The sequence below is a fragment of the Pteronotus mesoamericanus genome, unplaced genomic scaffold (assembly GCF_021234165.1).
Source record: "Pteronotus mesoamericanus isolate MK-2021 breed Mesoamerican mustached bat unplaced genomic scaffold, CSHL_Meso_final contig_27, whole genome shotgun sequence".
NCBI classification, from domain to species: Eukaryota; Metazoa; Chordata; class Mammalia; order Chiroptera; family Mormoopidae; genus Pteronotus; species Pteronotus mesoamericanus.
In genome coordinates, this window is record NW_026555115.1 from 17,299,198 (window position 1) to 17,327,085 (window position 27,888).

The following is a 27,888-nucleotide window of genomic DNA, read 5'->3' on the forward strand; positions in this document are numbered from 1 at the left end:
ACAGAGCAGAGAGTCTCCCATCAGCCCCAGGCCTGCCTGGCCTCATTAATGGCAACTGTTTATGGAGCAGCAGGGCCTAGTTTCAAGGATGTGGCCTTGAAGCCCTAGCTCTAACTGAAGTCCTACCTGTGCTTCTTCCTGGCAGTGTGACCTTGGATTCTTATATCTGAGCCTCAGGTCCTCAGCTAGAAGGCACAGAGCCCTTTGTATGGTTGTGAGAATTCAGGGAGAGGAGACCATGCACATGAGCCCTGAGATCAGCAGTGCACCTATTCAGCTGGTACAGACCTCCCTGTGCCTGAATCAGGAGGAAAATGCTCTCCGGACTCCTGGAAGCCCACCTGGAGTGGGGCAGTGGACAGGGAGAATCAGAGGCTAGGTGTATAGGGGCTCAGAGGGCAGGTAGCCACAGGGTTTTTGTCTCCCAAGAGCAAAGGGCAACTTTACTTGGGTGGGGCCCCTGGAGCAGGGCACCCATTCTGGGTGCCTCAAGGAAGATTGCACCCAACTGAGTTCTTGCAGAAGCCCTTCAAGGTAGCCACCAGTCACCTTTGACAAGTGAGGACTGGATAAGACAGGGTGAAGGCCTTGCCCACATTCATCCCACACAGACAGTGATGTCAGGGTTCCACCCATGCCTCCTCCACCTCCTCATGGCTTCCTGAGGAGCAGGAGAGGAGAACAGAGGAAATCCCCTGTTAGGGCCCAGTCAGGGCATGTGGTGAGTCCACCCACTGAGTTGGGAAAAGGGCAAGTTATGCCTGGAGGAAGTGTCAGATGTGGTGGTCGCTCATGCTTCCAGTTCTTGCCCGAGTGCCGGTCATCTCTGATACACTGACGTGAGCATTGGGGCACTGTCAGGTGTCACAGGGGAAGGCAGTTCCTCACTTATCCTCCCTCATCTGCATGTCTTCCCTGGGCTGCGCAGGAAGAAGAGCTGGTGGAGCTGCTAGCCCAGCACTGCTACGTGCAGCTTGGCACCTCCCTGGGGAAAGAGGCAGTCCAGGAGCTTCTGCCCAGCTTCATCCCTTCCAAACTGTACAAGACCAAGACCCTGGAGCAGTGGGCTAACCTCATCATTGCTGCCCATGCCAAGGTCAGCCTCCACGGAGCCCTGGCTCTTCTTTGGGGGCTGGGGACTTAGAGGGGATGGGCTGCTCCCTGTGAGCCCCCCCCCCCACCCACTGGGAGCAGGAACTTTAACTTGACAGATAGCATAGCTCTGTCTCTTCAGACTTAACCAAGCTCCTTTAGTTCAGCTCCCTATCACAGGCCTGTCCATGCTCCCTCCTCCTTTCAAGTTGGCATCTTGGGTCCAAGCAACTCATCCCATACTGGTCTCTTCTGCAGTGTCTGCCTAAGCCCCAGCGTTTGGCACAAGAGGGCATCCACAGCAGCTGACCTGACCACACCCTTGCCTCTGCATCACCCTGCCCTGTCCTGACCCCTGGCTCGGGCTTTGCATGTTCTGTGCAGGCTCTGGACAGCAGAAAGGGCTGCCTCTCTTCCCCCGCCCCCCAAGTGATCACCCTGCACCATGTGAACATGGCTCCCCCTAGGGGCTTACAACCTCCTCCCCACACCTCTACTCAACCCACAGGCACCCACACCAGTACAGTGTGGTTTCTGCTGCTCCCTAACTTCCACCCCAAGAGTGGACAGCAAAGACACACTATCTGATTCACAATCCCCTGGCCTCTCTTCCCCGCCCCATAAAGACAGGCCTTCCCAGACCTGCCCCTCTGTCAGAACTTTCCTCTTCCTGTGGTGCTGAGCTCTGCAGCAGGCACGAGGGTACCCGGGCATCTCTGAGGAACCAGGCATGGCTTGATGTCACTGCTGCAGGAGAGCTGTGTGGAGAATAACGGAGGATGAAACCCTTTAGTGAAAGGGTCCCCCATCCCTATCCTCCCTGTGGCTCTGTGGACCAAGAAAAGACAGGATAAGGAATGGGAAAGAAGAAGACAGTTCAATGTCTGCTTATCAGGGACTGACAGCCCAAAGGCAGGGTGATAAGCTCCAGATGAGTGGTTCCAGTAGCAGAGCCCAATCACATTCAGAGAAGGACAACACAGAGGACCAAGTGATGCCGTCTCCATTCTGCCACTGAAAAGGTGGCCTGGAGTGGGCTGTGGACAAGGGTCCTGTGTGCCTGTGGTTTGGAAATGCTATTGCTCTGTCCTACTCTTAGGGCATCCCAGTGAAAGGTTCATGCAGTAGAAAGTCTGACTGTTTTATCCAACATTTCCCAAAATACTTGGCCATAGAAACCTTGCTCCACAGACATTCACTTGCACTCCTCGGGAACACTCCTATGACAGGCATTTGGGACAGCAGAGCCCCTCTTGAGCTTTTATGGTGTTCCCCAGCCTGGGTGGATGTGTTTGCAAGAGAGACGTGGACTTTTCAGGGCTCATACAAGAGGGAGGGGAACCAGAGGCACGCATGAATCTACATGATCATGAGTAAGGAGAAGCTTCATAATTTGGGAAGGGGGTATTAGGATGAGGGTAAAAAATTAGGAGATTCTCCCTCACCACTTTTTTCCAAAGTGAAAATAGTTTCACTGATTTTTTTTTTCATTAAACACTTAAAACATGTACATCACCAAATAAGTCAGAAAATACAGACCAATATAAAGTGATATTATTATATCATCATGCTTAATATTGTGATATATACCCTTCCAGACTGCTTTATTCACATTTACACAGCTGAGATACAAATATGATAGAAATACACCTTTTTAAAAATAAGAAGATCATATTCTATGACAATTTTCCACTTGCTTCTTTACTTGACCACATATATGGGGCCATGTTTCCATGTCCCTACATATGGATCTTTATGTTCACTTGAATGACTGCATAATATGTATTAATAAATTATAATTCACTTTTCTGATTCCTATTTATGAATGTTAAGGTCATTTACCATTTTTGACTATTAAAACAATGAGGGGGACCACTTTATAGATATAACTTTTATACACTTGATTTATTCATCAGCATAAATTCCTATAAAAGGAATTTCAGAGTATATGAACATTCTAAAATATTTGATATATGTGGCATATTGCCAAATCACCCTTCAGATATGGTGCATAAATTTATCTTCCCCAACTTAGTTTGTGAATATTACCCAACCACTTTTTAAAGTAAGAACAAAAGAAATATTTTATTCAACAAACAGTAAAAAGAAATTTCAGTTATGCACACAGAGCAGTGGAGATGGAGAAAGGAAAAGGTGAAGGTAGGGAATGGCAAGAAAGAGGGAGGAAGCAACGTGGAGAAGGGAACTAAGAGAGGAGGGGTTGAGATGGAGGCTCCTGAAAAATGCTTCCCAAATGTGCAGAAGTAGAAAGACAGAGGTACCAAGGACACAGAGATACACATCGAGACAGGCCACATGTCCACAACAAGATATAGACCCATGCGGCATGCGTTGGCAAAAGCCCACCAGAGCACACAGACAGGAGCCTCCAGACACCCAGATACACGGCACAGCCTTCCACGCAGCAGCAGACAAGAGCAGCTGGTCCCTGCAGCTCACTGGCATCCTGAAGCTAAAGAAGAGGAAAGCTTCTCTCCCTTCTCAAAAACATCCATGAAGGGTCCTCCCCGAGGCGTGTAAAATAGAACTGCATCAGCCCTGTAGCCTCCCCACGGAGCCCTCACTAAGCACTGGCTCCACTGTAGGTAGGGGCTTCAAAGAATGAACCAGCAAACAAGTTCCTGGACACCAAGCGAGCATCAGCTGCAGTGGGGAGGGGATGGGGTTATGCCCTGGTTGAACGAGTGAGAGATGAATGATGGTGGTGACACACTGTGTCCATGAGCAGGCACCATACACCCAGAAGCGGGCAATGCCACGGGATGTGCAGGAGCAGGTGGTGGATGCCGCCCGCCTGCAGTGGCCACTACTCTTCTCCAGACTCTTTGAAGTTACCACTTTCTCTGGTAATGGCAAATGATGGGGTGAGGGTTGCGGGTGAGGACCTCCACCCAGGACCAGCTTATGCTTCACATTCTGTCTCTTCCGTCCAGGCCCCCATCTGCCCAAAACTCAGCTGATCTTGGCCGTTAACTGGAAAGGACTGTATTTCCTGGACCAGAAAGAGAGGATACTCCTAGAACTCTCTTTCCCAGAGGTCATGAGTATGATCACCAACAGGTAGGTGCCCCCAAAGAAGATGCTCAAATCTCTCCTTAAACCTCAGTCCTTGGGACTTCAGGAGAGATGGAGAGAGGGAGGCACATTGCCCCTGGGAGCCCAGCTGGGGTGCAGGGATGAGGACTTGTGTGTACAGGGTGGTGGCCATTGGACGTGGGACCCCACCCTCTTCTGTCCCCAGCCACACTGCCCTGCCCATGAGGCACTGCCTCTGTGAATTCTGCATTGCCCTCTCAACCTCTCTTTAAACCCACATCCTCCCGGAAGGAGCACATGATCTTGCAGCCTTTTGGGTGTATATTCCTTACTGGCTCCTTCCTTCTCACTGGTCATGCAAGAAGATACAGACCGTCTGGGAGAGGGATTGAAGGACAGGGCCTGGGTGTGTCCCAGGTCACACAGTAATGCTAGAGTGGCCCTGCAGGAGCCCACTCCTGAGGGCTCTCTATGGCTCTCATCTCCTGAGAATGTCTCCAAGCCCTTTGGGAAGGTCAGCCTGTGCCCTGCAGAGCCCCTTCAGTTAAAGCCCTCAGGGTGACATAACCATTATAATTGTTACCACTGGGTGCAGGGCACGCACTGGTTACCACTTCCTGAGGCCGACCATGCTGGGTACATTCTCAGTTGTCATGAAGTACTCACAGCATCACCCAGTTTGCACATAAACAAACTGAGGCGTGAAGAGGCTGGGTGGGTAGCTCACCTAAGCTCACCAAAGCTGGCACTTCATCTCAGCTCAGCTCAGCTCTTTGCAGTGTCCCTGTGGGGGCCCTGCATACTGGCCAGCTCGTTACCTGCCAAGAACTGACCCCACATACTGGGGCTTGGCACCACCACTGCCTCTGAGGCCCCATGGACCCTGAGCTCTGGCTGTGTTTTGCCCACCACACACAGTTGCACCTGGGGTCTGGGCAAATCCGGGACCTGCTGGTAGCCCTACACAAGTCATTGTGTCTCCTCATCTGTAACTTAGGAGGGTTACCACCAGTGAAGCTGTTGAGTGGATTAAATGGAAAGGGCAGAGGAGACCTCTGGTCATATGGTACTCTTTATCCCCTCAGGGAGGCCCAGGGCGGGCAGAGGTTGTTGCTGTCCACACTGCATGAAGAGGAGTATGAGTTTATGTCCCCCAGCAGCGTGGCCATCGCTGAGCTGGTAGCCATGTTTCTGGAGGGCTTGAAGGAGAGATCCGTGTTCGCTATGGCCCTGCAGGACCAGAAGACCACAGGTACCTGGCCAAGTAGGATGTGAATGTGGTTGGTGGGAGGGAAACTTGCTCATCTTCATGTCATAACAGCCATGTGGCACAGAGCAGGGCTCAGAGACTTGAGCAGGGAGACAGAGAAAGGACCATAAAACACTGAGCGGGGAACTTTGGGCAAAGCCCTCCCTTCCACAAAATGAGGGGTTAAAGAAGGTGATCTCCAACCCTCCAAGGCCACCCTAGCTGAAGACCGTACCAAGGGAAGCGTGGGAAGGATCTACCCCCTCTCCCTGCAGACATCAGCATGCCATGGACCAGTACATTGAACACTACCGCCACAGCCATCCTGTTACCCCATTTTACAGACAGGGAACCAGAGGCTCAGAAAAGGGGAGAAGCTTGTCCAGGATCACACAACTCAGGGGATGAGAGATCTGAGCCCTACATCTATTTGTTGGCCCCCACAGGAGCTGAGCATTCATGGGAAATTGATGGGGCTGCTAATTGCAGGGCTTGGGAAGGGTGGGCAAGCTCACTGGGATGTGGAGGGAAGGGCTATTCTCAGGGCCTCACAGCAGTAAAAAACTATCAATACTGAAAACTTATTCCTGCTACCCAGTCTGCCCCAACCACTGCCCCACAGAGAAAGGAACTGTTATCTCACTTTACAGATGAGGGTCACATGGCACATAGGCTGGCTTGGTGACTGCCAGCCTGGGCATTCTTTCCTATGAGTCTACACACATCTTGCCTCGCAGGCCATGGCTCCTGGTCAGGTCTCTGGTCAGGTCTCTGAGCAGGTTTCGCAAGGTAGGGCCATGGTCAGAGCTCCCCAGCCCCTGACCAGGTTCTGGGCCTGTCCAGGCCCCTGGGAGCCCAAGCTCTGAAAATCCTGCCACTACTCCCATCAGATGAACTGGGGCCCTCAGCTCTGTGCCTTGGCTCCCCTAGCTCTCAACAAAGACAACCCATAAAATTCCAGCATACCCCAGCCTTTGCAGACCCATTGGTAAATTGTGGCTTTTCTGCCCCTGTGTGTGTAACCTGAATTTACAGATGACATCACCCTCCTGCCCTATAAGAAGGGGGACTTGCTGATCCTGACCAAGAAGCAGGGATTGTTGGCCTCTGAGAACTGGATCCTGGGCCAGAACCACAGGACAGGCAAGACGGGGCTGGTGCTTACCACCCGCCTCTATGCCATCCCTACAGTCACCAAGCCCTCTGCACAGCTACTGGTAACCTGTCTTCAATCAGGGCATCATGAGCACATAGGGAAATGGCCAGGATGCCCACCTGGGGGTGCTAGCTCAGGTGCCTGCTTCCCACCTCACAGAGGGCCATGAGGGCCACCTGGGCATCAGGCCAGCTCTGTCAACCCCACTGTCCCTCTGGGGTGACCATGAAGTTGGCAGCACCTGTGCCATGCCCAGCACAGTGCTTGACAGTTCATGGGAGGCTCAGTAAGTGGGCATCCCTTCCATCTCTCCTACCATGGGTGTGTCCTAGGAACAAACTCATTCCTTCCCCAGCCTCTGCCTCATTGAAACCCTGACTCAAGGGGGCTCAGGTCTCACTGCCCTTGAGAACCGCTCCACCTCAGCCCCTGAGACCAGCCTTACTGGGAAGCAGGATAGATAGACCTTCCAATCTGCGCCTATCGAGTGCCAACTGTCTGTCCCATGTCTGTAATACAGAATTGACCACAACAGGAACTCTGCCCTCAAGGAGCACTTGGGCAAGTGATCAAATGATAGCAAGTATAAAGTGCCACCAATGAGCAGCACTGGTTGTAATGAAAGAAAATAATAGGGTGGGGTTCAACATGTCTGGCAGGCATCCCCGAAGTAGTGACATTTGTGTGCAGCCTAAAGGAGGGATGAGCCAGGCAGCAGGGCCAGGTGACTATGCCCCTGAAGAGAGGCACTTTGGGGAACGGGAGCCTGATGGGTCTTAGAAGCTCTCCTAAGAGAAAGGAATCTGGCTCAGGAATGTTGAGTCACTGGTCCTGGGACACAATATGTGACACAGGAGGAGTAGGCCCAGGCCTCTTCAGCTCTGTGGCCCTGTCCCTCCTAAGTCACTGAAACAACCATGTCAGGAGGAGCTTATGGGGAGGACCTTGTGGACTGTGGCTCCTGGCACCCACAGGCATGTGCCTCCACAGAGCTTGCTGGCTATGACACCAGAGAAGCGGAAGCTGGCAGCTCAGGAGGGGCGACCGGCAGAAGCACTGTCTGAGGAGCAGGCCAAGGAGAAGCTTCACACCCTGGAGACATTCTCCTACGAGTTTTTTAGGTGCCCAACCCTCCCACACACACAGCACCAGGTCCAGCCCCAGTTAGCTCCTCGGGACTCCCTGACAGCTTTGGGGAGGCCACAGAGGCAGGTGTGATGCCCACCTGGGAAGAAGGCGACCCTCTGAGCCTCCCACACCACCCTGGATGTTGCGGGGAGTGACCTGTGTCTCAGCTGAGTGCTGTGGATGCAGATGGCATCTCCATGGGGACCCACAACTAGAGCCTGGGTCTCCCACCTGACTGTGCCACACAGGAGGCAGGTGGGGAGGGGTCAGAGGAGCAGCAGGGGCAGAGAAGGGACCAAGTGGGCCCTCATACCAGCCTCTATCCCTGACAGAGCCCCAGAGAAGGAGACAGTCAGCAGAGCCATGTTCCCCCTGGCCAGGTCTCGGGGCCACCTGTGGGCTCACTCCCCCGAGCCACTGCGGCAGCCTCTGCTGAAGCGTGTCCATGCCAACACTGAACTGTGGGATATCGCGTGTCAGATCTTCATCGATATCCTTCCTCAGCCAGCCTGCCCACCCAGGCTCCATGCCATCTCCATGGGCATGGACCCCACCACTACCCCAAGAGGGGCCAGGTCTCACAGAGCACAGGGTGGGGGCAGCATGCAGCTCACATGCTATTCAGGTGTCATGTGGGACGGGGCTCAGGGTCAGTGTTTACAGACAACCACGCTAGCCTATTCTCCTTGACAGCCACACCCATCCTCAGGTACATGGGCGATTACCCCTCTCGGCAGGCCTGGACCTCCATGGAGCTCACCGACCAGATCTTCTCATGGCCTCTCCAGGACACAGCTCTGCAGGATGAAGTCTACTGTCAGATTCTGAAGCAGCTGACACACAATACCAAGAGGTCTGCTGGGGATGGGGTAGGGATAGCTCCCAGAGGCTATGTCCACTGTTCAGGCAGGGAGGTGGCAGCTCCTGGAGGCCACATAGCCTGTCCGGGCACTTGCAGTAGCTGAGGGATGGGCTTGAATCCTGGTCTGTCCTGCTGACTTCCTAGAGTAGTCAGAGCAGGGAGAGCAATGTACCTGTCTTGGACTGTGCCTGCTGCCACCCTTGGCCTCTCTAAACTTCAACATGCTTCTCCACAAAAAGGGCACAGTAGCACCCCTCCTTAGCTCATGGTTATGAAAGCCTTCTTGGCCTTGAACAGGTGGGCCACAGTCCTCCTTGCCCCGTGTCCCTCTCCCCAAGTTGCCTAGGTCAGCTGGCCTTTGGGAGGGGTTCTTCCCGGGCTGATGGGCTCTGTCACCCCCAGGTATAGCGAAGAGCGGGGCTGGCAACTGCTGTGGCTCTGCACCGGTCTCTTCCCACCTGGCAAGGCGCTGCTGCCCCATGCCCAGAAGTTCATCGACACAAGGAGGATGAAGCTGCTGGCTCCCGATTGCAGCCGACGCATCCAGAGGGTGCTGAGGTGAAACTGGCAGCTCCCATGCCTGCCACCTGGAGATGCTGAGAGAGCCAGCTGGGCCCTTCAGGGGCTTGTGGCCCAGTGAAGCCAGATTCTGCATCCTCTGCAGAAGCCAGTGTCATTTTGGAGAGGCAGGACCAGGTCCCTAGCCACTGGGGAGAAAGATGGAGAGTGAGGCTCAGGAGTGTCTCAGAGGGGTCTGGGTGGTCATGAAGGCTTCTGGTACGCCCAGTCATAGCCACGGGCTCCCCTTCCCACACAGCTGCCTGTCCAGGACCCACAGGGAACTGCCTGGAGGTCATAGGGTAACCTGGATACCCCAAGCCACCCATCCTCCTCTCCTAAGTCAGAGGCCCAGCCCTGCCAATCCATGTGCAATCTCCCAACCCAGCTCTCTTAGAGCCTGGCTCTAAGGGTGGGCAGTTTTTCCTCGGCTCTTAGGTCTCAGTCCCACTGTCTGTCCCCCTAGCTTGGACTTCTGTGGCTATGACAGGAGTAGACTGGCCATGTGTGTGGCTGTGGCAGTGAGCAGCAGCCCTGGTTGTGGAGGGAGAGGTAGGTACCCTCAGAGAGGCCCTGCAGGAGTCCCTGACCCTCCTGCCCCATGTCCATTCTTCATGAGAACAAGAAAACACGCCACCTGGCCTGTTGGAGGTCCTAGTCAGCCAGGTCCCCTCCCTATGTGTGTCCCAGGCTTTTCCTGCCTCCTCAGAACCTTGAGTCACAAAGAGGGTGAGTCTGGGTGGCCTCTGCTGCCTTCTCTGGGCCATGTGCTGAGCACTCCAGGCAAGGGCAGTCCCCTAAGGAACCATCCCTCAACAGTGGTGGCTGGGGCTGGATGGTGTGGTTGGGGACAGGGTAGCATGTGCAGTGTGCACTGTCCTACTGTAGGGCAGGGCCCCGGAAGCAGCCCCCACACCAAGTGGAGGTAGAGGCCACAGAGCAGAACATCTCCCGCATCTGCCACAAGATCTGTTTCCCCAACGACACCAGTGAGGTGAGCCCCCACCCCTGCAAACCCCAAGAAATTGTCTGTGTCTGCCCTGTCACTGCTGCGCTCCAGTCGTGAACTGAGTACTGTACACCCTCATGTACTCCAGGCCAATGCAGGGACAGTCAGTCCCCTCACCCCCGGGGTGGCTGCTAGTACACTTTGAACTCAGGACTGTCCCAAAGGTACAGAGGGACATTCTAGGCTGGAGCAGAAGACAGAGGAGGCCAGAAGGGTGGGCAGCAAGCCTGAGTCCCAGGGCACGGGACCCCTTGGGCTTCTGACCTGAGCACAAGGAGCAGGTGCTGCCATTGGGTGTGCTGCCCATGTTGGGAGCTGGGGACCACTAAGGAGGCAGGTGGGAGATAGAAAACTGTCCAGTCCCAGCTGTGATGAAGAAGTCTTCAGCCAAGTAACAGCAGTAGAGTGAGGGGCAGAGGAGGCCAAGGAGCAATGAACCTTTATAGTCTAAATGCTGGTCAAGTCCCCAAATGGAAAGTCCCCACAGCCTGGCTGCAGGACTCTCAAACCAAGTACAAAGCCTTGGCATCTCAGACCCCCAAGACACTGAACTGTGTAACTAAACAACGTAACATCTGGCCAGTTTCCTAGAAGGAAGACTTGCTCTTCTCAGGCCAAGTGTGTCCAGCCCATCTTAGGAAAGTGCAGCACTGTCAGGGCATGAGGGGTCATCTGAGCTGAACCTTGTCCTGAAATACTCCTGTGCCATCCTTCTGCCCAGATGCTGGAGGTGAGTGCCCACACCCGGGTTCGGGATGTGTGCGAAAGCATCTCCACCAGACTGAAGCTGTCCTCCTGGGAAGGCTGTAGCCTCTTTATCAAGATTGCAGACAAGGTATGGCTGACAGGAGGGTCAGATGCCAGGGGAGCAAGTGGGCAGGGTATGTGGCAGTCCCCACATGTGCTGAGTAACTAAAAGGACAAAAGTGGGTGGGCTCACAGGTCCCCAAGTGAGCAAGGTCCAGTTGGCACCTAGCTTCCCAGGCCCCGGCATCCTCAGGAATGAACTTCCAGGAAGCCCCTCCACCTGTGTACCTCCCTTTGCCTCTTTCCCCACTCACCCCAGGTCATCAGCCAGAAAGAGGGAGACTTCTTCTTCGACTCCTTGCGGCAGGTATCTGACTGGGTGAAGAAGAGCAAGCCTCAGAAAGAAGGTGAGGGGGTGTCTGTGGGGTGGGGCAGGAATACATCTGCGATGGAGGTGCAGAGGCGGGGGCTGTCTGCCACCTTGGGCTAGGTCAAAAGGCTCCCCTAGCTTTTCCTGCATGGCTCTTGCCCTTCTTATTCATCCTTCTTATCTCCCCCGATGCCCATATCATGGGTATGGCCAGGCCTGGGAACAGCTGTGGGGGCCAACTGTGGGGGCCCTGCCCTGGAGCTCTCGCAGCTCAGGCAGGGACAAGGCATCAGGGCAGGCACAGAACAGATGAAGGATACACGGGGCCATGGGGGGCAGACAGGGGGCTGACCCACACAGAGAGGCCCAGGAACATTCCTGGAGAAGGTGACTTCTATACCAGAAGGATGAGGAAGAATTGGGGCCAGCGAAGAAGAAGGGTGGACAGGGGCGGCAGCAGGGGCAAACACAGCAGCAATGTGAAGGCGTCAGGAGAGTGTGCCTCGGGCAGGGTACATCAGGGACCTGGGCCAGAGGAGGGGGTGGGGGCATGGCCATAGAGCCTGGCAAGCCGGAGGTGGTCCTGCTGAAAGCTGGGCCTCGGGCCAGGCTGGGCGCTCACTGCTGCCCCTGCCCAGGGGCCCCTGTCACACTCCCCTACCAGGTGTACTTCATGCGAAAACTCTGGCTCAGTGTGGCCCCAGGGAAGGACGTGTGTGCCGACACCATACTCCATTACCACCAGGTACCCAGAAAGGCTCCGCCCACCCTCATTCCATCCCACACTTGCTCTGAGATGTAGAGAAGGAAGACCTATGAGAGCTCCCTTGTCCCAGGGGCCCTGACCTCTAGCACGGTGCGGGGGTGGAGGAGAGGGGGCGGTCAGGTAGCCAGGAACATCCAGAAGGCTCTCCAGGGGCTTCTGGAGCCCTTGAGGCCCCATATGGTTAACAGACCTACACCTAAGGTTTCTGGAGCCAGGAGCAGAGGGAGAGTAGTAGCATTTGGGGACAGTGACTATGCCAGCACGTGCAGCCTGACTGCCAGGGAAGGGTGGATGAGGGGGCCCTCCCCTGACCCTGCTAGTGCAGAGGAGCACTACCCTTTGTCCTGTAGGGTCAACTACTTAGGGGTAGAGTAAGCCACTGTGTTCACAGCGAGATGTTAGGGTCTCTGGCCCCAACTCATGGGGGTGACTGCCCCTGCAGGAAACCCTATCCTAAGGGCTGTAGCTTCTTGCTGGCTCTGTCTCCTAGGTGGGGGTGGGCTAACACCCCTGCCACCTACCGCATGAGTTAGGGGGCAGCAGCCTAAAGCCCAGTGTGCCTATCACCCAGGAGCTGCCCAAGTACCTGCGTGGGTTCCACAAGTGTTCCCAGGAGGATGCCATCCAGCTGGCAGGCCTCATCTACAAGGCCCAGTTTGACAATGACCAGTCCCAGCTAACCAGCATCCCCAAGATCCTGAGGGAACTTGTACCTGAGAATCTCACGCGCCTGATGTCCTCGGAGGAATGGAAAAAGGTCCTTCACAGGGGCTGGGAAGGGGCTTCAGGTTGCCGCCCCTCCCAGGGACCCTGCCTTGGAAGGATGAGCACATTGCTGGGCATGGAGGATGGGCTGGATCTGAGCATATCACACCTACCCCACCTCACAGACACATTCTGGGCAGGGGATACACCTGGCTCTCAGTGCACCACCCCTCCCCCAAGCTGGTCGCGGGTGTATAGGCTTTGGACTAAGCCCTCTGAGCCCTGTGTGAAGGGCCTGGAGAGGCAGTGGCCCCCACCAGACCGTCGCTGACCCTCATCTCCCACAGAGCATCCTTCTGGCCTATGACAAGCATAGGGACAAGACAGTGGAGGAGGCCAAGGTAGCATTCTTAAAGTGGATCTGCCGGTGGCCCACCTTTGGGTCTGCCTTCTTTGAAGTAAAGGTAAGCCTCCTGCCATGCACACCTGTGCTTGCCCAAGAAGGCACCACCCCAGCTCTGGCCCCAACATCCTGAGCTTCCCCAAACACACATCTTGGGGCAAGGCCGGTCACTGGGTTTCAGAGGGGCACGTGGGCGCACGTGTATGTGCATGAGCCTCAGGGAGGGCCGCCTGGCCTCCTGGGATGGGCTGTGAACACCACGCTCCTCCCTAGCAAACCTCAGAGCCCTCGTACCCGGATATCGTCCTCATCGCCATCAACCGGCATGGAGTTCTGCTCATTCACCCCAAGACCAAGGTAGCAGCAGGGCCCCGCAGGGCTGGGGAGGCTGCAAGGGTCCCAAGGACCCCCTACAGAGGTGGGGCTGTGGTCACTTGCCCTTCTGCCCCTCCTCCATGGCCCCAGGGGCTCTGGTGGGCCCCAGGGCAGCAGCTCAGACTCAGACCCTGAGCCACTCTGCCCCCCAGGAGCTGCTCACCACCTACCCATTCACCAAGATCTCCAGCTGGAGCAGTGGCAGCACCTATTTCCACATGGTGCTGGGGAGCCTGGGTCGAGGCAGCCGCCTGCTGTGTGAGACCTCTCTGGTGAGTCCCCTCCGCCAGCCCAAACACACAGGACCCAGAGGCGCCAGAGGCAGGCCCCCCCCCATGCTGATGCCCTGCTTCCACCAAGCCAGTTATTACTTATAGAAGCATGGCCACCTATGGGCAATGCCAGGCTGGGAGGCCTGGAAGGAGGTGAGGGAGAGGTGTCACCCAGGGGCATGGTGGCAAGGCCTGGCAAGAAGGCCTTGTGGTTCTGGGCCAGTCTTCTTGCAAGAGGAGCCCTATTTCCATTCTCACCTCCTTGCCCAGGGTGTCCCTGAGGCAAAAGCTGAGTACTGCCGGGCTCTGATAAGGACCACCCCCAGCCATACCCCACACCCCCAATATCACCCTTCCCCTGTCCAGGGCTACAAGATGGATGACCTGCTGACCTCATATGTGCAACAGCTCCTGAGCTCCGTGAACAAGCAGCGGGGTGCCCGGGCCCCAGCCCTGGCTGACCCTTAGCAGCAGTGGGACACTTGCCCATACAGTCGCCCCTCCTAGTGTGGGGTCCTTTTGGCCTCTGCTGGCAGCCTTTCATGCTGCCCCCTCCCCAAAACACTCCATAACCTTCATCACTCCAGGCTGGGCCTCTCCTCTGGGTGGGACCAGAGATGGCAGGCCTCCTGGCCCGGTTGGTGGATAGTTGAGACAACCCCCCAAGAATGCTCAATAAAAATTCCTGGAGCAAGGAGGAATGTGTCAGTGAGTTGAAAGGGTAAGGGCTCAGGTAGGCAGGAGGCCTGGGAGGCACTGGCTAGCGAAGGATTTCTTCCAGAAAAAGCAAAAAGCACTGTGACTTCTCCAGGGACACCAGGAAGACAACTCCTCTCAGAGAATGACTTTATTGGTTTCTCCCTCCCTCCTTTCTTCCCATTTCTTGGACTAGGGAAAAGCCCCTCTCACTGCACATCTTCCTCCTTCTCCTGTATGGCAATAAAACAGGACACATCATTGCTGCCAGCAAGGCCAGATATAGATAGAGGCTGCTGGCCTCATGCAGGAGGTAGATCTGGATGCAGGGCCATAAAGGCCTGGCTACACCTCCTGCACTGGCAGCCCTGTCAGAGCCTGTTCCCCAGCACACTCCACCCACCAGGTCATCCTTCATGGACTGAGGGTTTCTGGCTGGCCTTTTTCTTCAAGCCCTGATGGAAGCCTGGCCCTGAAAACAGAGGCTGGGTCCCACCAGACTCGTCTGGTTCTGTTGAAGTGTGTCCAAGAGGGCCACTGCCCCACCTCCTGACCCCATCGCCACAGACCACACAAACAAAATGGCTGTGTACATAAGCCTTTATTCATTGTGCAAGTGTGAGTCACACCAAGTCCTGTGCTGGCCATGGAGGAAGTGTCCTCCCTGGAGGGTAGGAATGAGCCACCCACCTAGCTCCACTACCTCCTGGACCCAGAAGCTTAATGTGTGCCTGGGGTGCGGGGATGGAGGGACTGCAGTGGCCACAGAGGAGCTTGGGAAAGCCACAGTGGCCCAAGCCTGGGATGGATAGCCAAGGCCAGATTTCAGGAAGGAAGCCTCATCAGTGAGGGGGAAGTAGGATCCTTGCCCCTCCTGCTGATTCATGGGGTGAGGTGGCAGGACTTGCTGGCCCAGTTCAGGCATGAGGATCCTACTTGGTTGAGTGGGTGGCAGAGGGATGGAAGGGTGGTTTGCCAGAGGCCCCCTTCCATGTGGCCTTGGTCCTGGGGCAGCTGCCTGGCTGTGTGGGTCCACATGGGTACACAGTGGGGCCACTCTGGGGCAGAGGCTAGCCAATCCACCACAGAAGAATGTGAGCTGTCAGGCTGTAGGAATTGGAACAGGTCTGCTAGACAGAACTAAAAGCAGTGGCCCACATCCAGGGTCAGGTGACTCCAGGTCCCCATTTGCTCCTGTCCCTTGAGGACTTCAGGCTAAAGCTTGCAGGCACAGGCCTGCCATAGGCTCCACAAGCAGAGCCCCACCTCTGCCCTGTGCCTGCAGAGAAGGAAGGAAAAGGAACCCATAGCAAGGGAGAAAAGAGTCCCCAGGGAGAAGGCAAGAGAAGGGAGCAAATGGAACAGGAAGGAATGCTGACCAGAGAGAAGAGGCGACAGATGGAGATGAGATGAGCAGTGGAGGTGGCAAACAGAAAGGCTCAGCAGGAGCAGGAAGACCAGCAAGAAAGAGAGAAAAAGTGATGGCAAGGGGAGGCCCCTCAGGTAGAGTGGAGGCCCACAGACTTGGGGTGGGTCTTGTGGGCGGCCAGCTCCGCCAGCTTCTTCAGCCGCTTCTTCAGCTCCAGTGGGAAGTTCTCATAGCATCTCTTACACACGGGTTTCATGTCAAACTCCACAAACTTGTTCCTGGGGAGGAAGTGCAGCAGTCAGGAGAGCCCTGTGCCCCAGCAGCTCTGAGCCAGGTCTTCCTCAACCCACAGAGCCAGAGCCAGAGAAGAGGCCTGCCCTCTGCCCCTAGCCCACAGCCTCCCCACCAGCCTGCCCCAGCCAGCAGGCCAGGCCCCATGGTGAACTTCTTGCCAGAGGTCACGTTGGACAAGGAGATGAGCCTTCAGGCCTCCCTTCCCTCCTAAAAGCGGCTCTCAGATTCTGACAGTTCAGAACCCACCATCTTCCCTGCTGTCCTCAGAAACCTGCTCCACCTCAACTCACAGCACCTCTCTCAGCTTCCTGGATGAGCCAGCAGTCTGAGTCCTTTGCCTTTTACTTTGCTGTTCCTTGGGCTGCAATGCTCTTCCCCCCACCCCCAGAGTGAATGTGTGTTACCCGACATTTAACCATGCCCCGGGGGTCTCTGGACCTGCTTCCATGGGGCTGGAGCTGCCCCTTGCTCCCATTGCACCCCCAGGGCCTGATAAGAGAAGGTGACCGGGAAGGCCTGATGAAAGGCAGAGCCCATAGAAAGCCCACTCAGATTGGAGCCCCTTGACATGATCCACGAGAAGGGATATGCTGTGCAGGTCCCCCTGGGAGGTTGGCAAGACTTACTTCAGGGTGAGCTTATTGTTGCAGGTAGAGCAGGAGAAGCAGGTCACACACCAGGCCTTGTTGAGGGCTGATACCACTGTGAGGGCAGATGGGGCTGGGGCTTAGCAGGCCTCTCCTGCAGGCCCAGCTATGCAAAGTGAGGGCCAGCTGGGTCTACAGCTGCAAGACCCACTGTCCAGAGGGACCAGATGGGGGGCAAAGGGTAGTGAAGGGGAACAGGGGAATGAGGGGGCACAAGGACAGAAGTGTCTTACCATCACCCTCAATCACATGACTGCAGCCATAGCAGATGTCCCCAAAGAGCTGTGGACCAAACAGATATCAAACATACAGGCAGCATTGTCCCAGTCCCAGGCCTGGGGTGTCCTTGGCTCCAACTCTGCCCCACCACCTAAAGCTCTTAGCATCCATCTGGGCCTCCAGCCTCAGTCCTGAGGTAAGGGCACCCATGGCACGTCAGAATCAGCCCCTTGGAAGGACAACAGGTTGAGGCATTGCTCCTCAAAATGTCCCTCTGCTCCTGATGCTGTCCTGAAGGATATGGGCCAGGGCAGTAACCCCCATCTTCTGCACCAGAACAGCTGAGTAGCCTTGCCAGACATAGAAGAAGGATGGAGGCTGACGGCACATGTCAGCCCCATGAACCCAGGACTTCACATTGTTTTCTTGTTCAGTCCCCACAAGAGGCCTGGGCTATAGGAGCACATCTCTCAAATGAGGATACTGAGGCAGAGAGGGCTGCCCAGGTCTCAAGACACTGCACTGGGAGCCTCAGCACCACAGCAGACTCCTGAGTGGGCTGCCCCACATCTTCCCCTGCTCTGACCTCCTGTTTTTCACACAGCAGCCTTCTCAGAATACTTCCCTGCAGGTTCCCCCAAACCCCCCAGTCCCCAACAAAGGCAGGCAGGCTCTCTTCCAAATCTGCATCCCTGCAGGCCCTGCCAGCCCACCCTGTGCCCCAGGCCTCACCTGGTTGTAGTGGGTCTCACAGTAGGCCAGGCCTTTCTTCTCATAGTGCCGATGCCCTAGGAACGGCTTCTCGCACTTGGCACAGACAAAGTGCTAAGAGGAGAAGGGGCGGTGCAGGGCAACTCAGGGCTGGAGCAGTGACCCCAATGCCCAGAGGAGGTGCATATCACCCTCCTCTCTAGGCCTGCTCCATCCCTAGCAACCTCGGCCCAAGTTGTCAGATGTGAGCGAAGTGCCTGGAGTATGCTGGGCCCTCCCAGGTGGGGCTGCTCTGTTATTTGCACGGTGCCTTCTTGAAAGGCTGTGTGTGTCTGTCTCCCATGGGCATTTCCCTATGAGCCCCAGAGTCACTGAGCAGCACCTTCCCATTCAGCGAGGATTCAGCCACCCCCAGAGGGTGGGGGACCAGGCCTGCATCTGGAACTTCCCAAAGATGCTACCGAAAGCAGAGCTTCTGGGACACAGGACTAGCCAGGGTATTGAGGATTGAAAGCCTCCTTTCCGAGTAATGTCCATACCATTCAAGCCCACAGTGCAGGGGAGTGCTCCAGATAACTCACCAACAGGTATACCAGCTTCCGTGTGTACATGGGGCTGTAGACACAGCCAGTGCTGTCAACCACAATCCTACAACCCCTAAGGCTTTCTCATGACTTTGGAATCCTCTAGAAGGCCAGCAGGGGGAGGAAGGAAGGTGGTCTCCTGGTTCACCCAGATGAGCTGGTGCCAGATCAGGGGTGAGGCGGGAAAGCGCCCAAGAAAAAGGTGCCTGCTGGGAGCCAGCCACCCAGCCTGGGGGTGGGGTGTGGAAGGACTGCCCAGCCAGATTCCTACACTGTCCAAGAGCCAGGGGCATCCCCACCTCCTGTCTGGGCCAGTCTCACTCACCTCCACATGCCACTGCTTGCCCAATGCATTGACCACACGACCCTCGATGGGCCGGCGGCAGGCCCCACAGATGGGGACCCCCATCTTGTCATGGCATGGCAGGCAGTAGAGTTCCCCCTTTAGCTCTCGGGATTCAGCGGTCAGCTCCTTCCTAAAAGACAATGCAGAGCCCCCAGATGACATCCCTGCCATTCTTCAGGGTCCCCTCTAGCAGGGACTCAGAGCAGCCCCTCCAGCCCCAGGGAGCAGCTTCCTGAGAGGCCCCATTCTGTCCCAGCAGAGCACCCTAGGCAAATGCCTCTTCGATCTCTTTGGGGATTTCTGGTACCTCAGGCCCCAGGGCACTGAATTCCCAGAGATAGTACTGTCAAGTCCTCTGAGAGGCAGGCATATCTGTTCTCTAGGCCCCACCACACCAGACTGGGGCCTGCGGCAGCCCCGAGGGGATGGCTCTGCAGCCTCTCTTTTCTCTTTCCTTCACTCTCCAACACCAGCAGCAACCCCTCCTCCTCATTCTTGTCCATCACGCCTTTGATTCCTTCCTGTCAGCTTTACCCAGGGGCCTAGCCTTCCCTCACCGCTGAGTCTCAAACCTGGATCATGCACATCCTCCCTGAACAGAGCCCTGGAGAAAGGGGTTTCCTGCAGTGGTGCCTTCCAGGCCCATCCACTTCCTCCTGGCACCCCACTCTCCTGCCCCATCACTGGCCTGGGTAGGGGGGTCCCACCCTGCTCTCCACCAGTTCCTGTTGCAAGTACCTGCAATGGGTGCAGCTGAAGTGGTCCGGGTGGTACCAATCACTCCTGAACATGAGGGGCTGTTCCTCAATGACCAGGTGGCACTGCTGACAAATATACTTGCCCAGGCCCTTGGCCTTCTCGAGGTTGTGGCAAGGCCGGCACAGGTGCCTACAAGAAGCAGGTGGGTATTGAGGAAGACTGCCCACTCCTCCCCTTCTTCTCAGACCTCCCAGAAGGGATCCCTGGCCCACCCTGCTTTCAACGAATATCTGTGACCCTCAAGGGACCCAGTCAGGGTCCCAAAGAGCAAGCTGGCCAGTCCTGCAGCCCCACAGACACATCCTCCAAAAGGAGCCTCTGCAAAGGGAGAAAGATTAGGAGGAGATAAACAGGAGAATGGTGGTATTTGCTGTTTTAGGATGGTACAGCAAACATAATAGTTCTCTTCTTCCCACTTTTTCTGAGCCCAGGACATTGTGTGGAATAGAGTAGATATTTCAATGACTTTTACCAAAAAAATAGTTTTATTTTTCAAATGTCATTTACCACGCCTGAGTGGTCACATAGTAACTATTAGACTTACAACCCTGCTATGTCTAGCAGAGTGGCCAAGGAAGGTCAGGTTTGGCAACCTGCACAAGCCTTCCTTTGGGGTCTGCCAGACAAAGAGGGACTGAATATCTACAAACTCTTTCTGGCTCGAAAGACAAGCATGGCTGTGTCAGATGGAGGCACCCAAACCCAGGAAATACCATTACAGAGTCTTTTTTGTGTAGACCTCAGAGTAATTTCTGATGTTACTCCCTGCATTGGGCAACAGCTGTGGTCTCTACTGAGAGAAATCAGCATGGTTTCTGTTTTCCTGTGCCTCAAAGACGGCAGGCATTTAGGTTCCAGGTCCACAGGCAAAGATGTACAAAGGCCCCAGTGCATCGCTCTATTCCCGCTACCCTAGACCTACAAGTGTCCCCTATGCATCCAGCCCCATACCCCCCGACCCTGTTTCCAGACTCACAGTCCACAAGGGGCCTCTCAAGCCCTCACCTGCTCCCAGAACTGGCCCCTTTACAGGAAGCTCAGGGAGTTCACTGAAGATTAATCTCAGGCCAGGGGTGGTAAGCAGATCCTGGATGGCAGGGCAGCCAACTCAGGGTCCAGCCCTTGACCACAGGGCCCGCGCCTCATTTGGGCTGGGCTCCACGCTGCGTAACACTGATCTCTGCTTCCCTTGACTGTGTGTTATCTCCTCAGAGGATGCGACTAGCAAGGGGCTCAAGTAAGTGTCCAGTAGCCACTTGCTAAGCTGCTCACTACACAGGGCAGCAGCTCAGGATGAGTCTGTTGGCACGTCAATGAATGAAGGTTATGAAACAGACGAAGGGAGGGATGGTGGGCATCATCTCCCTGTGACAGCATAGCCAATCTGAGACTGGGAGCTGGTCCCCTGGCCCACGACCACTGGCTCTCTCTACTTGTCCATGGCAGTGACTACAGCCAGCCATTGCCCCTTTCAGTCCCCAGATCCTTGAAGCCCATGGGCTTTCCTCACCCAACTTTTACCCAAACACCCTGTACCCCCAGGCACCCTGGCACAGCAGGCCACACCATATCCATTGCTTGCTTGTGTGTCTGTCACAGACACAGCATTTACAGGTGACTGCTCTTATCATAAGAACAACATTCAACTCAAATGGAATAATTTTTGTTTCAAAGCTTTAGAAATTAGCACAATTCCCCAAAATTCTGTTGAAATGGTCAATGACCTCAAAGCCTCTGCCAGCAATCACCGCAACCACAGAAGTGCACCACTCGGGGCAGCCAGTATGAGTCAGTTCTTCCAGACCACCACTCACAGGGCACGGCACGGAGGTGACGAGCCCAGGCTCCCGTACCTGCACACCCCACTGGCTCCCAGGGAGGGCAGAATCCAGAAGCACAATTCTCTTGAAAGAAGTGCAGATGGGAAGGGTGTTTTTGACAGACCTGATCCCCTCACCAGATCTGAAGGCAACCTGCAGAACTTTTTTCCAGGTAGAATGAAGATGGAACCTAAGAATTCTAGCATCATAAATACAACAGAAAAACAGAACAGAACAAAACAAAACAAACACATGCACAATGCAGAAGTTTTGGAGTCATACATACTTGGGTTCAAATCCTGGCTCTGCCACTTCTAGTGACTTGTAACTGGTACATTGTGTCACCTCTCTGAGCCTCAGTTCCTGGTCTATAAAGGGGCAGTAACCCAACTGCACATGACTGGGTGACAAGTTTAAGATAATACATGTGATAGTTACTTCTCAATCAGAGCTACATACATAGTTTACATTTCAACTAAAATATTTAAGTCTTTTGAAAATGAAAATGGTGATTTTGTTCCCTATGTTACTGGAAATATCCTTTTTGGAGAGACAGAGAAACAACCCTTGCTGAAGCAGTCTCGGAAGCAGCCACTGCTAACATCCAAATACCCCGGCCTCAAACACCCCCAAGACTCATCTTGGGGGCCAGTGGGCAGTGGGCAACAGTGGCCCCTTCACAGGCCTCCCATGCAGAGGAGGGGCCCACACTGCTGAGGGCTAGGCCTCCAGGCTGAGCGGTCCCCACAGGCACAGACAGCACCCCATTATGCACAGCCTGCAGCTGTTCCCTGCTCAAGATAAAGGCCATGGTTTATTCCGCACACTGAAATGGAGCCTAATTATACAGGGCAGGACACAAGGACCCTACATCAAGTGTCCTGAAAAGTTCCTCTCATTCAACCAGACAAGATTCCTCAGCCTCCCACCCTCCCCATTCACAAGACCCGTTCACTGTCTCCCATGCAGGCTTGGGAGCCTGAGCCCATTGCCATGGCAGCCAGCCCATCCATGCAACTCCCAATGGTAAAAAATTGTCCGCCTCTGAAATGTCTTGTTGTGTCCATCAGTCCCAGCCAGTTCCCCCACCCAGCCCGCATCAACTCTGCTGCTTCAAAGACACACACTCAGCCTCTTTGATGCTCAGTGGCCAAGTTAGGGGTGAGGGGACTCCCAGGCTGGGACACACTGGAATATTCACAGCACAGTGGCAGCAGAGGCAGCCATAGGAGTGGCCCACCACACAAGGGACCCCTTGGGAGTGAAGCAGTCTTTGAGAGCCAGAGGGGCTGCAACCTCCCCTCCTCTCCTTAAATAGCCGGCCTTCCACCACAGCTGCACGGAGCCCACCGCCACACCTCAGTCTTCTTGCCCCTTCACCTGCACCCAGCTGCAAGAGGTAAGGGCCAGGGTTGGGTGGGGGCAGGCAGGGTGTTCAGGGGCTAAGCAGAGGGAACTTTAAGCCGAGCAGGAGCAGGGTGTGTCTGTCTCTGAGATGCCTCTCTGACATGATGGTAGAACCTACATCTGGAAGACACCCCAGTCTGAATCATAGCAGTCCCATAGGGTAGTGTCCTTGAACCCCATACCTTACTTGTGGGGCCCCTGACCCTCTGCTCTGGCTGTAGCCTGGGCACCTCCTCCTTCTCTCCTGCTTTTCACCTGATGGGCTTACAGACAGTGACTTGCCTCAGACCCACAGTGCAATGAGTCAGCACCCAGGCTCCTTACCATTAGGCTGCGGTGCACAGGGAGAGTCAGATGAGGAGCCAGGAGGGAGAGGTGCCAGACTGCCTGCCTACTGCAGGGCTGCCACTGAGGCCTCCTCCTATGGCCGCACCTGCCCCCTGTCATTCCCCTTACCCAGAGCCATGCCACCCTGACTGGCACTGCCCAGGCTGCACTTCACGAACCCTCAGCCTCCCTTCCCTAAGCAGAGCAACCCAGCGCAGAGGGGTGTGTGCAGGCCAGGTTCATGTGTCCATCCATGGCATGCATGGAGAATGAAACGAGCCTATTGCAGATACTGCAAAAATCAGTATCAAAACTCCTAAAATAGGCAAGGGATAGAGAAATCTCAACAAACCAGAAACGAGCATGAAAGCATTTTGAAATCAAGTCTCCATCTAGAGAGCCTGCACGCATGCAGCTTTCAGCATGGGTATGAGGCCAAAAGTACCGGGCAGAAGGTCGAAAGCCAGGTGCTGGCAGGCCCACCTAAAGCCACAGTAGATTATGTGACCTGTGTGGTCACGCCTTACTTGTGGGGGGAATGACCCCCTGCTCTGGCTATATAGCCTGGGCACCTCCTCTGCTGCTGGAATGCTGCTTCTCTCCTGTGAATAGCCCCTCCCCCACCCCGCATTAGTCCCAACACAGAGTCCAGGAGTCCCGAAGCTGCACTGCAGGTGAGAGTACACCAGGCTGAAGCCTATAAGCAAACCCAGGGCAGGAGCAGCAGGGCAGGAGCAGCACCAGGGCAGGAGTAGCAGGGCTGGTGGCCTCCCTGCTCCCTGCTTTGAGGGTTCCCTGCCTCTTGCCCTCTCCTGACCACACCTCCCACTCTCAGGCCTGGTGAAGGAGTCCTGCCTTCTTCTTTTTGGATCCCTTGAGTAGACCAAAAATCAAAACAGGAGTATGTTACCCTGTCTATTGGGGAGGACACCCATCAGAACCAGGGTTCACCAGATGTATAATGGCTGTTGTCAAGGCCAGCAGGGCTCTGAGCTGACCTCTCTGGTCCGGGTGAAGCCAGGAGACAAGTGTCCTCCTGGCCCCAGCCTCTCTGGGGCTGCAGGTCTAGAAAACCCTGGTCAGTCTCTTCCTTTGGGTAAAATGGCTCTGTCTCTCCTGGGAAAGAATCTGTTCCAGGTTGTTAAACTACTCTGAGTAGTAAAACAAATCCTGCTGGCCTGAGGCTTGAGTGAAAGGCTTTTTCCACCCATTTGGGTATCCAAAACAGTTTGTGGGGTGAGTCCAGAAAGCTCAGGAGACCTTGGGATCTGCACCTGTATGACCTTTGGGTGCCAGCAGACAGAGCAGGCCTCTGACCTGGGACACGGCCCATATCTGCATTTCTGGTGAGGCCGCCTCTGTGGCAGGTGCCAGGGAGCTGCGGTCAAGGCTGGCCAGGAGAGAAGGCAAAAACAGCAATGCTCCTCAAGGCCACTATGGGAAGTGCCTTGACACCCAGACAAGCAGGCAGGTCAGGGAGGGTCCTGGGACTTGGGGTGAGCAGAATTCACCTGGCAAGGTCAAGGCTGGAGAGGAGCTGGCAGGGTTCCACACACCAGTCTCTTGCGACTAAGTAACCCACACCCCTGCCCATTAGGGGTGGGGCTCAGGCACTCCACATGCCACCCTGCCACTTCGATAGCACACCTGAGGACCAGGACAGAAAATATGGGACCTCTCCCTCCACCCTTCCACTCCCAAAGCCTCAGGCAGACAGGGTTCACTTCCACTCTCCTCATGGTGTTGACTCTGTTGCCCGGGGTCTGAGACAATGAACTCTGGGATACCAGCTGGGCAAAGGTTTTGGCAAATTCAGCAGGGCACAGCCTCCCAGAGAAATTAGCCCGGCAACAGCCTGGTAAGCACCAGGCCCTGAGTCTGTTTGTGCTTTTTGGTGAAGTTCAGAAAGATTGTGACACAGATAAACCCAGCAGGTGCCCCCATTGCCCCGCAGGAAATGCCAAGCATGAGACAGCATGACTCCTATGGTTAGGGACTGGTAGGTTCTGGAAGCATCCCAGGATTCTCTTTTGGGCTCCCATGGAGGGCAGCGCTCTACTGGGATCTGTCCACTTTCCTTCCAGGCTCATCACCAGGCTCTGCCTCCAGCAGAAGCATGAATGACCTTGAGGCAGAATCCCCAGGTCTGACGGCCAACTCTTCCCTGGCCACTGCAAACCGGTGTGGCCAGGAGACGTGGCTGGAGAATGTCCTCTTTGCTTCTTTCTACCTCCTGAGTTTTCTCCTGGCTTTCGTTGGCAATGCTCTGGCCCTGTGGCTTTTCATCCGGGACCGCAGGTCAGGTACCCCTGCCAACGTATTCCTGATGCACCTGGCCATGGCAGACCTGTCCTGTGTGTTGGTCCTGCCCATGCGCCTTGTCTACCACTTCTCAGGGAACCACTGGCCATTTGGAGAAATCCCATGTCGCCTCACAGGCTTCCTCTTCTACCTCAACATGTATGCCAGCATCTACTTCCTCACCTGCATCAGTGCCGACCGCTTCCTGGCCATTGTGCACCCCGTCAAGTCCCTCAAACTTCGTAGGCCCCTGTATGCACACCTGGCCTGCGCCTTTCTCTGGGTGGTGGTGGCCATGGCCATGGCCCCACTGTTGGTGAGCTCACAAACCGTGCAGACCAACCACACAGTCATTTGCCTGCAGCTGTACCGGGAGAAGGCCTCACACCACGCACTCGTGTCCTTAGCTGTGGCTTTCACCTTCCCCTTTGTCACCACTGTTACCTGTTACCTGCTGATCATCCGCAGCCTGCGGCAGGGTCCCCGTGTAGAGAAGCGCCTCAAGAACAAAGCAGTCCGCATGATTGCCATGGTGCTGACCATCTTCCTGGTCTGCTTCGTGCCTTACCACATCCATCGCTTTGTCTACGTGCTGCACTTCCACAGCAGTGGTGCGTCATGCACTGCCCAGCGCTCCTTGGCCCTGGGGAACCGGATCACTTCCTGCCTCACCAGCCTCAATGGGGCACTCGATCCCATCATATACTTTTTTGTGGCTGAGAAGTTTCGAAATACCCTGTGCAACCTGCTCAGTGGTAAAAGGCTCTCAGGCCCACCTCCCAGCTTTGAAGGAAAAACCAATGAGAGCTCCCTGAGCGCCAGATCAGAGCTGTGAGTTCCAGCCATCACCTGCGCCTGCTTCACACTGTCTCAGGACAACTCCCTTAGGGTTTTTAAGCTTCTCCCAGACTCGCAGAGGAGAAGCCCATTTCTCCCCAGCTACATCCTGAGAAAAGAAACTGAAATCTCAGTGGATTACAACAACTCCCTCCAAAGTCAGAACTCATTACCCAGCATCCAGTTCTGACTGCTCCGGTGCACAAATTCCTAAAAACGGAGAACTGTCTGAATCAGCTGCCCCCTCTGCAGACTGTGCTGGCCCAGCTCGTTTACAGCTATTAGGTAATCAGTGACTTTGCCCTGTAGTAAGAGGGGCAAGAAGGCCAGAGGAATAACTCCTCAGCAATGAGTGTCTTTCTTTCCTGACTGCTGCTCAGCCTCCTTTCCACTAAGGAAACACACAGCAACAGAGCTCTGAGGAAAGAACTCAGAAGGTGACTGCAAATGTCCCCTGAGAATAGGAGATGCAGGAATCCTGTGAGGAGTAGGAAGCATGTCTAAGTATTGCCTGTGACATGCAAGGTGCTTTGAGTTCGTTTTGTGGCACCTTTGCCAGATGTCCCCTGAGTTTAGGGGGCACAAATGATAAATTATAACTGAACACTGTAAGTACATTTCAGGCTGGTCACCAGGTGACATCCAGCCACCATGGCCTGTGGGGCACATCACTTCTTGCTCTCTCCTGCTGTAAACCCACAGAGACCTGCCAGTGGCCTGACAATCCCCAGAGCTTCTCAGCAGGTGCCCAGTCACACATAAAGCATGAGTGGACAACCACGGTTTGTCACTACCTGAGAACACCTTGGGCAGGGAACTGGGTCCTGGTATGTGAAACTGCCTCCCACTAACCCAGACCCAGCAAGGGTATCCTTCACCCTACTCCCTCCCAAGAGGCCTCTACCAGCCTGGACTGGCCAATGTGTGAGCTGTTTCACTCCATAGCATGTCATATATTGCCTTAACAGTTCCTTTTTTGTATGTACTTGATTATACTGATCATAAACATAACTGTACTTTAGATTCTGAAGGCTATTGTGTTTGGTTAACAATGCCCTTCCCAAAACTTCTCCCTTCAATCCAAGAATGGCAAAGCAGAAGAGAAGGGGGCAGAAACAGGGGCAGCACATGCTCTTGACTGTGGTTCTGATACCCTGCAGTATGCCTACCCGACACAGGGTGCTGCACCCTCGTCTTCAGAGTGCTAGCCCAAGCTGGAGGAGACAAGGGCCCTGCCCCCATTTATTACAGCGAAACTTTATTTTCATATCATGTCTTAAATTTCCTGAGCATTTTTAGTTTCTTCCAGATTTTCCCAACAAGGCAGCGAGGCTAGGGGCACATTGTGAACTGAGGCTCAGGAAGGGGACAGGACTTTCCCAGGCACATACCTGGCAGGTGGCCCTGCCCAGTGATCAGCACAGGAACCCCAAGGCACTGCCTGCCCACCACAACCTCGCATTTGAAGGCTCCTGCTGAGTTCCCTGCAGACACCCAGACGGACACAAGGTAGCAGGGGCAGGCAAGAGTTGAGATTACTACCGCAGCATCAGGAAGGAGTGAGGGGTGCCATGTCAAAGAAAGGACATGGTGGCAAGTGCCCAGGTAGGAGAGAGTGTGAGAATCAGCAGGCAGCTAGGGTGTTAATCACAAAGCAGGCTCTTCCCTGAGACTTAGTGGTCAGTGAAGGAGAAGCTCAGAGTCATTTGGGACCCACTGCATTCGGGATGCCTAGTGGACAGACATCAGCAGAGACATCATGTGGGCAGCTGAGTGTCCCACAGGAGAGGTCTGGAGTGGAGGTGTACATCTGAATTGTTCA

The 27,888-nt window shown here is 55.1% G+C and overlaps 3 protein-coding genes across 3 annotated transcripts in view; 2 read left to right on the plus strand and 1 right to left on the minus strand.

The window, feature by feature from the left end:
• Positions 1-14,409, plus strand: part of MYO7B (myosin VIIB) — a 116,872-nt gene extending 102,463 nt beyond the window's left edge. Inside the window, exons 31-48 of the mRNA XM_054575055.1 lie at positions 929-1,096; positions 3,842-3,959; positions 4,047-4,173; positions 5,235-5,401; positions 6,434-6,615; positions 7,545-7,675; positions 8,015-8,172; positions 8,382-8,535; positions 8,947-9,102; positions 9,991-10,096; positions 10,833-10,946; positions 11,178-11,265; positions 11,867-11,973; positions 12,566-12,751; positions 13,047-13,163; positions 13,376-13,459; positions 13,630-13,749; positions 14,116-14,409. Of these exons, the coding sequence (XP_054431030.1) occupies positions 929-1,096; positions 3,842-3,959; positions 4,047-4,173; positions 5,235-5,401; positions 6,434-6,615; positions 7,545-7,675; positions 8,015-8,172; positions 8,382-8,535; positions 8,947-9,102; positions 9,991-10,096; positions 10,833-10,946; positions 11,178-11,265; positions 11,867-11,973; positions 12,566-12,751; positions 13,047-13,163; positions 13,376-13,459; positions 13,630-13,749; positions 14,116-14,217 (2,385 nt within the window). The 3' untranslated portion in view covers positions 14,218-14,409. The remainder of the gene's footprint in view (positions 1-928; positions 1,097-3,841; positions 3,960-4,046; positions 4,174-5,234; positions 5,402-6,433; positions 6,616-7,544; positions 7,676-8,014; positions 8,173-8,381; positions 8,536-8,946; positions 9,103-9,990; positions 10,097-10,832; positions 10,947-11,177; positions 11,266-11,866; positions 11,974-12,565; positions 12,752-13,046; positions 13,164-13,375; positions 13,460-13,629; positions 13,750-14,115) is intronic.
• Positions 14,410-15,033: 624 nt separating this feature from the next.
• Positions 15,034-27,888, minus strand: part of LIMS2 (LIM zinc finger domain containing 2) — a 37,190-nt gene continuing 24,335 nt past the window's right edge. Inside the window, exons 5-10 of the mRNA XM_054575056.1 lie at positions 19,354-19,503; positions 18,595-18,745; positions 17,707-17,799; positions 16,989-17,037; positions 16,735-16,810; positions 15,034-16,092 (exon numbers count right to left, since the gene is read on the minus strand). Of these exons, the coding sequence (XP_054431031.1) occupies positions 15,945-16,092; positions 16,735-16,810; positions 16,989-17,037; positions 17,707-17,799; positions 18,595-18,745; positions 19,354-19,503 (667 nt within the window). The 3' untranslated portion in view covers positions 15,034-15,944. The remainder of the gene's footprint in view (positions 16,093-16,734; positions 16,811-16,988; positions 17,038-17,706; positions 17,800-18,594; positions 18,746-19,353; positions 19,504-27,888) is intronic.
• GPR17 (G protein-coupled receptor 17) lies at positions 25,030-26,064 on the plus strand. The gene has a single exon (XM_054575057.1). It carries the CDS (start codon positions 25,045-25,047, stop codon positions 26,062-26,064), a length of 1,020 nt encoding a protein of 339 aa, XP_054431032.1. The 5' UTR covers positions 25,030-25,044.

Coding starts and splice junctions, on each gene's coding strand:
- GPR17 (XM_054575057.1), top strand. CDS start 25,045: ATGAATGACCTTGAGGCAGAATCCCCAGGTCTGACGGCCAACTCTTCC.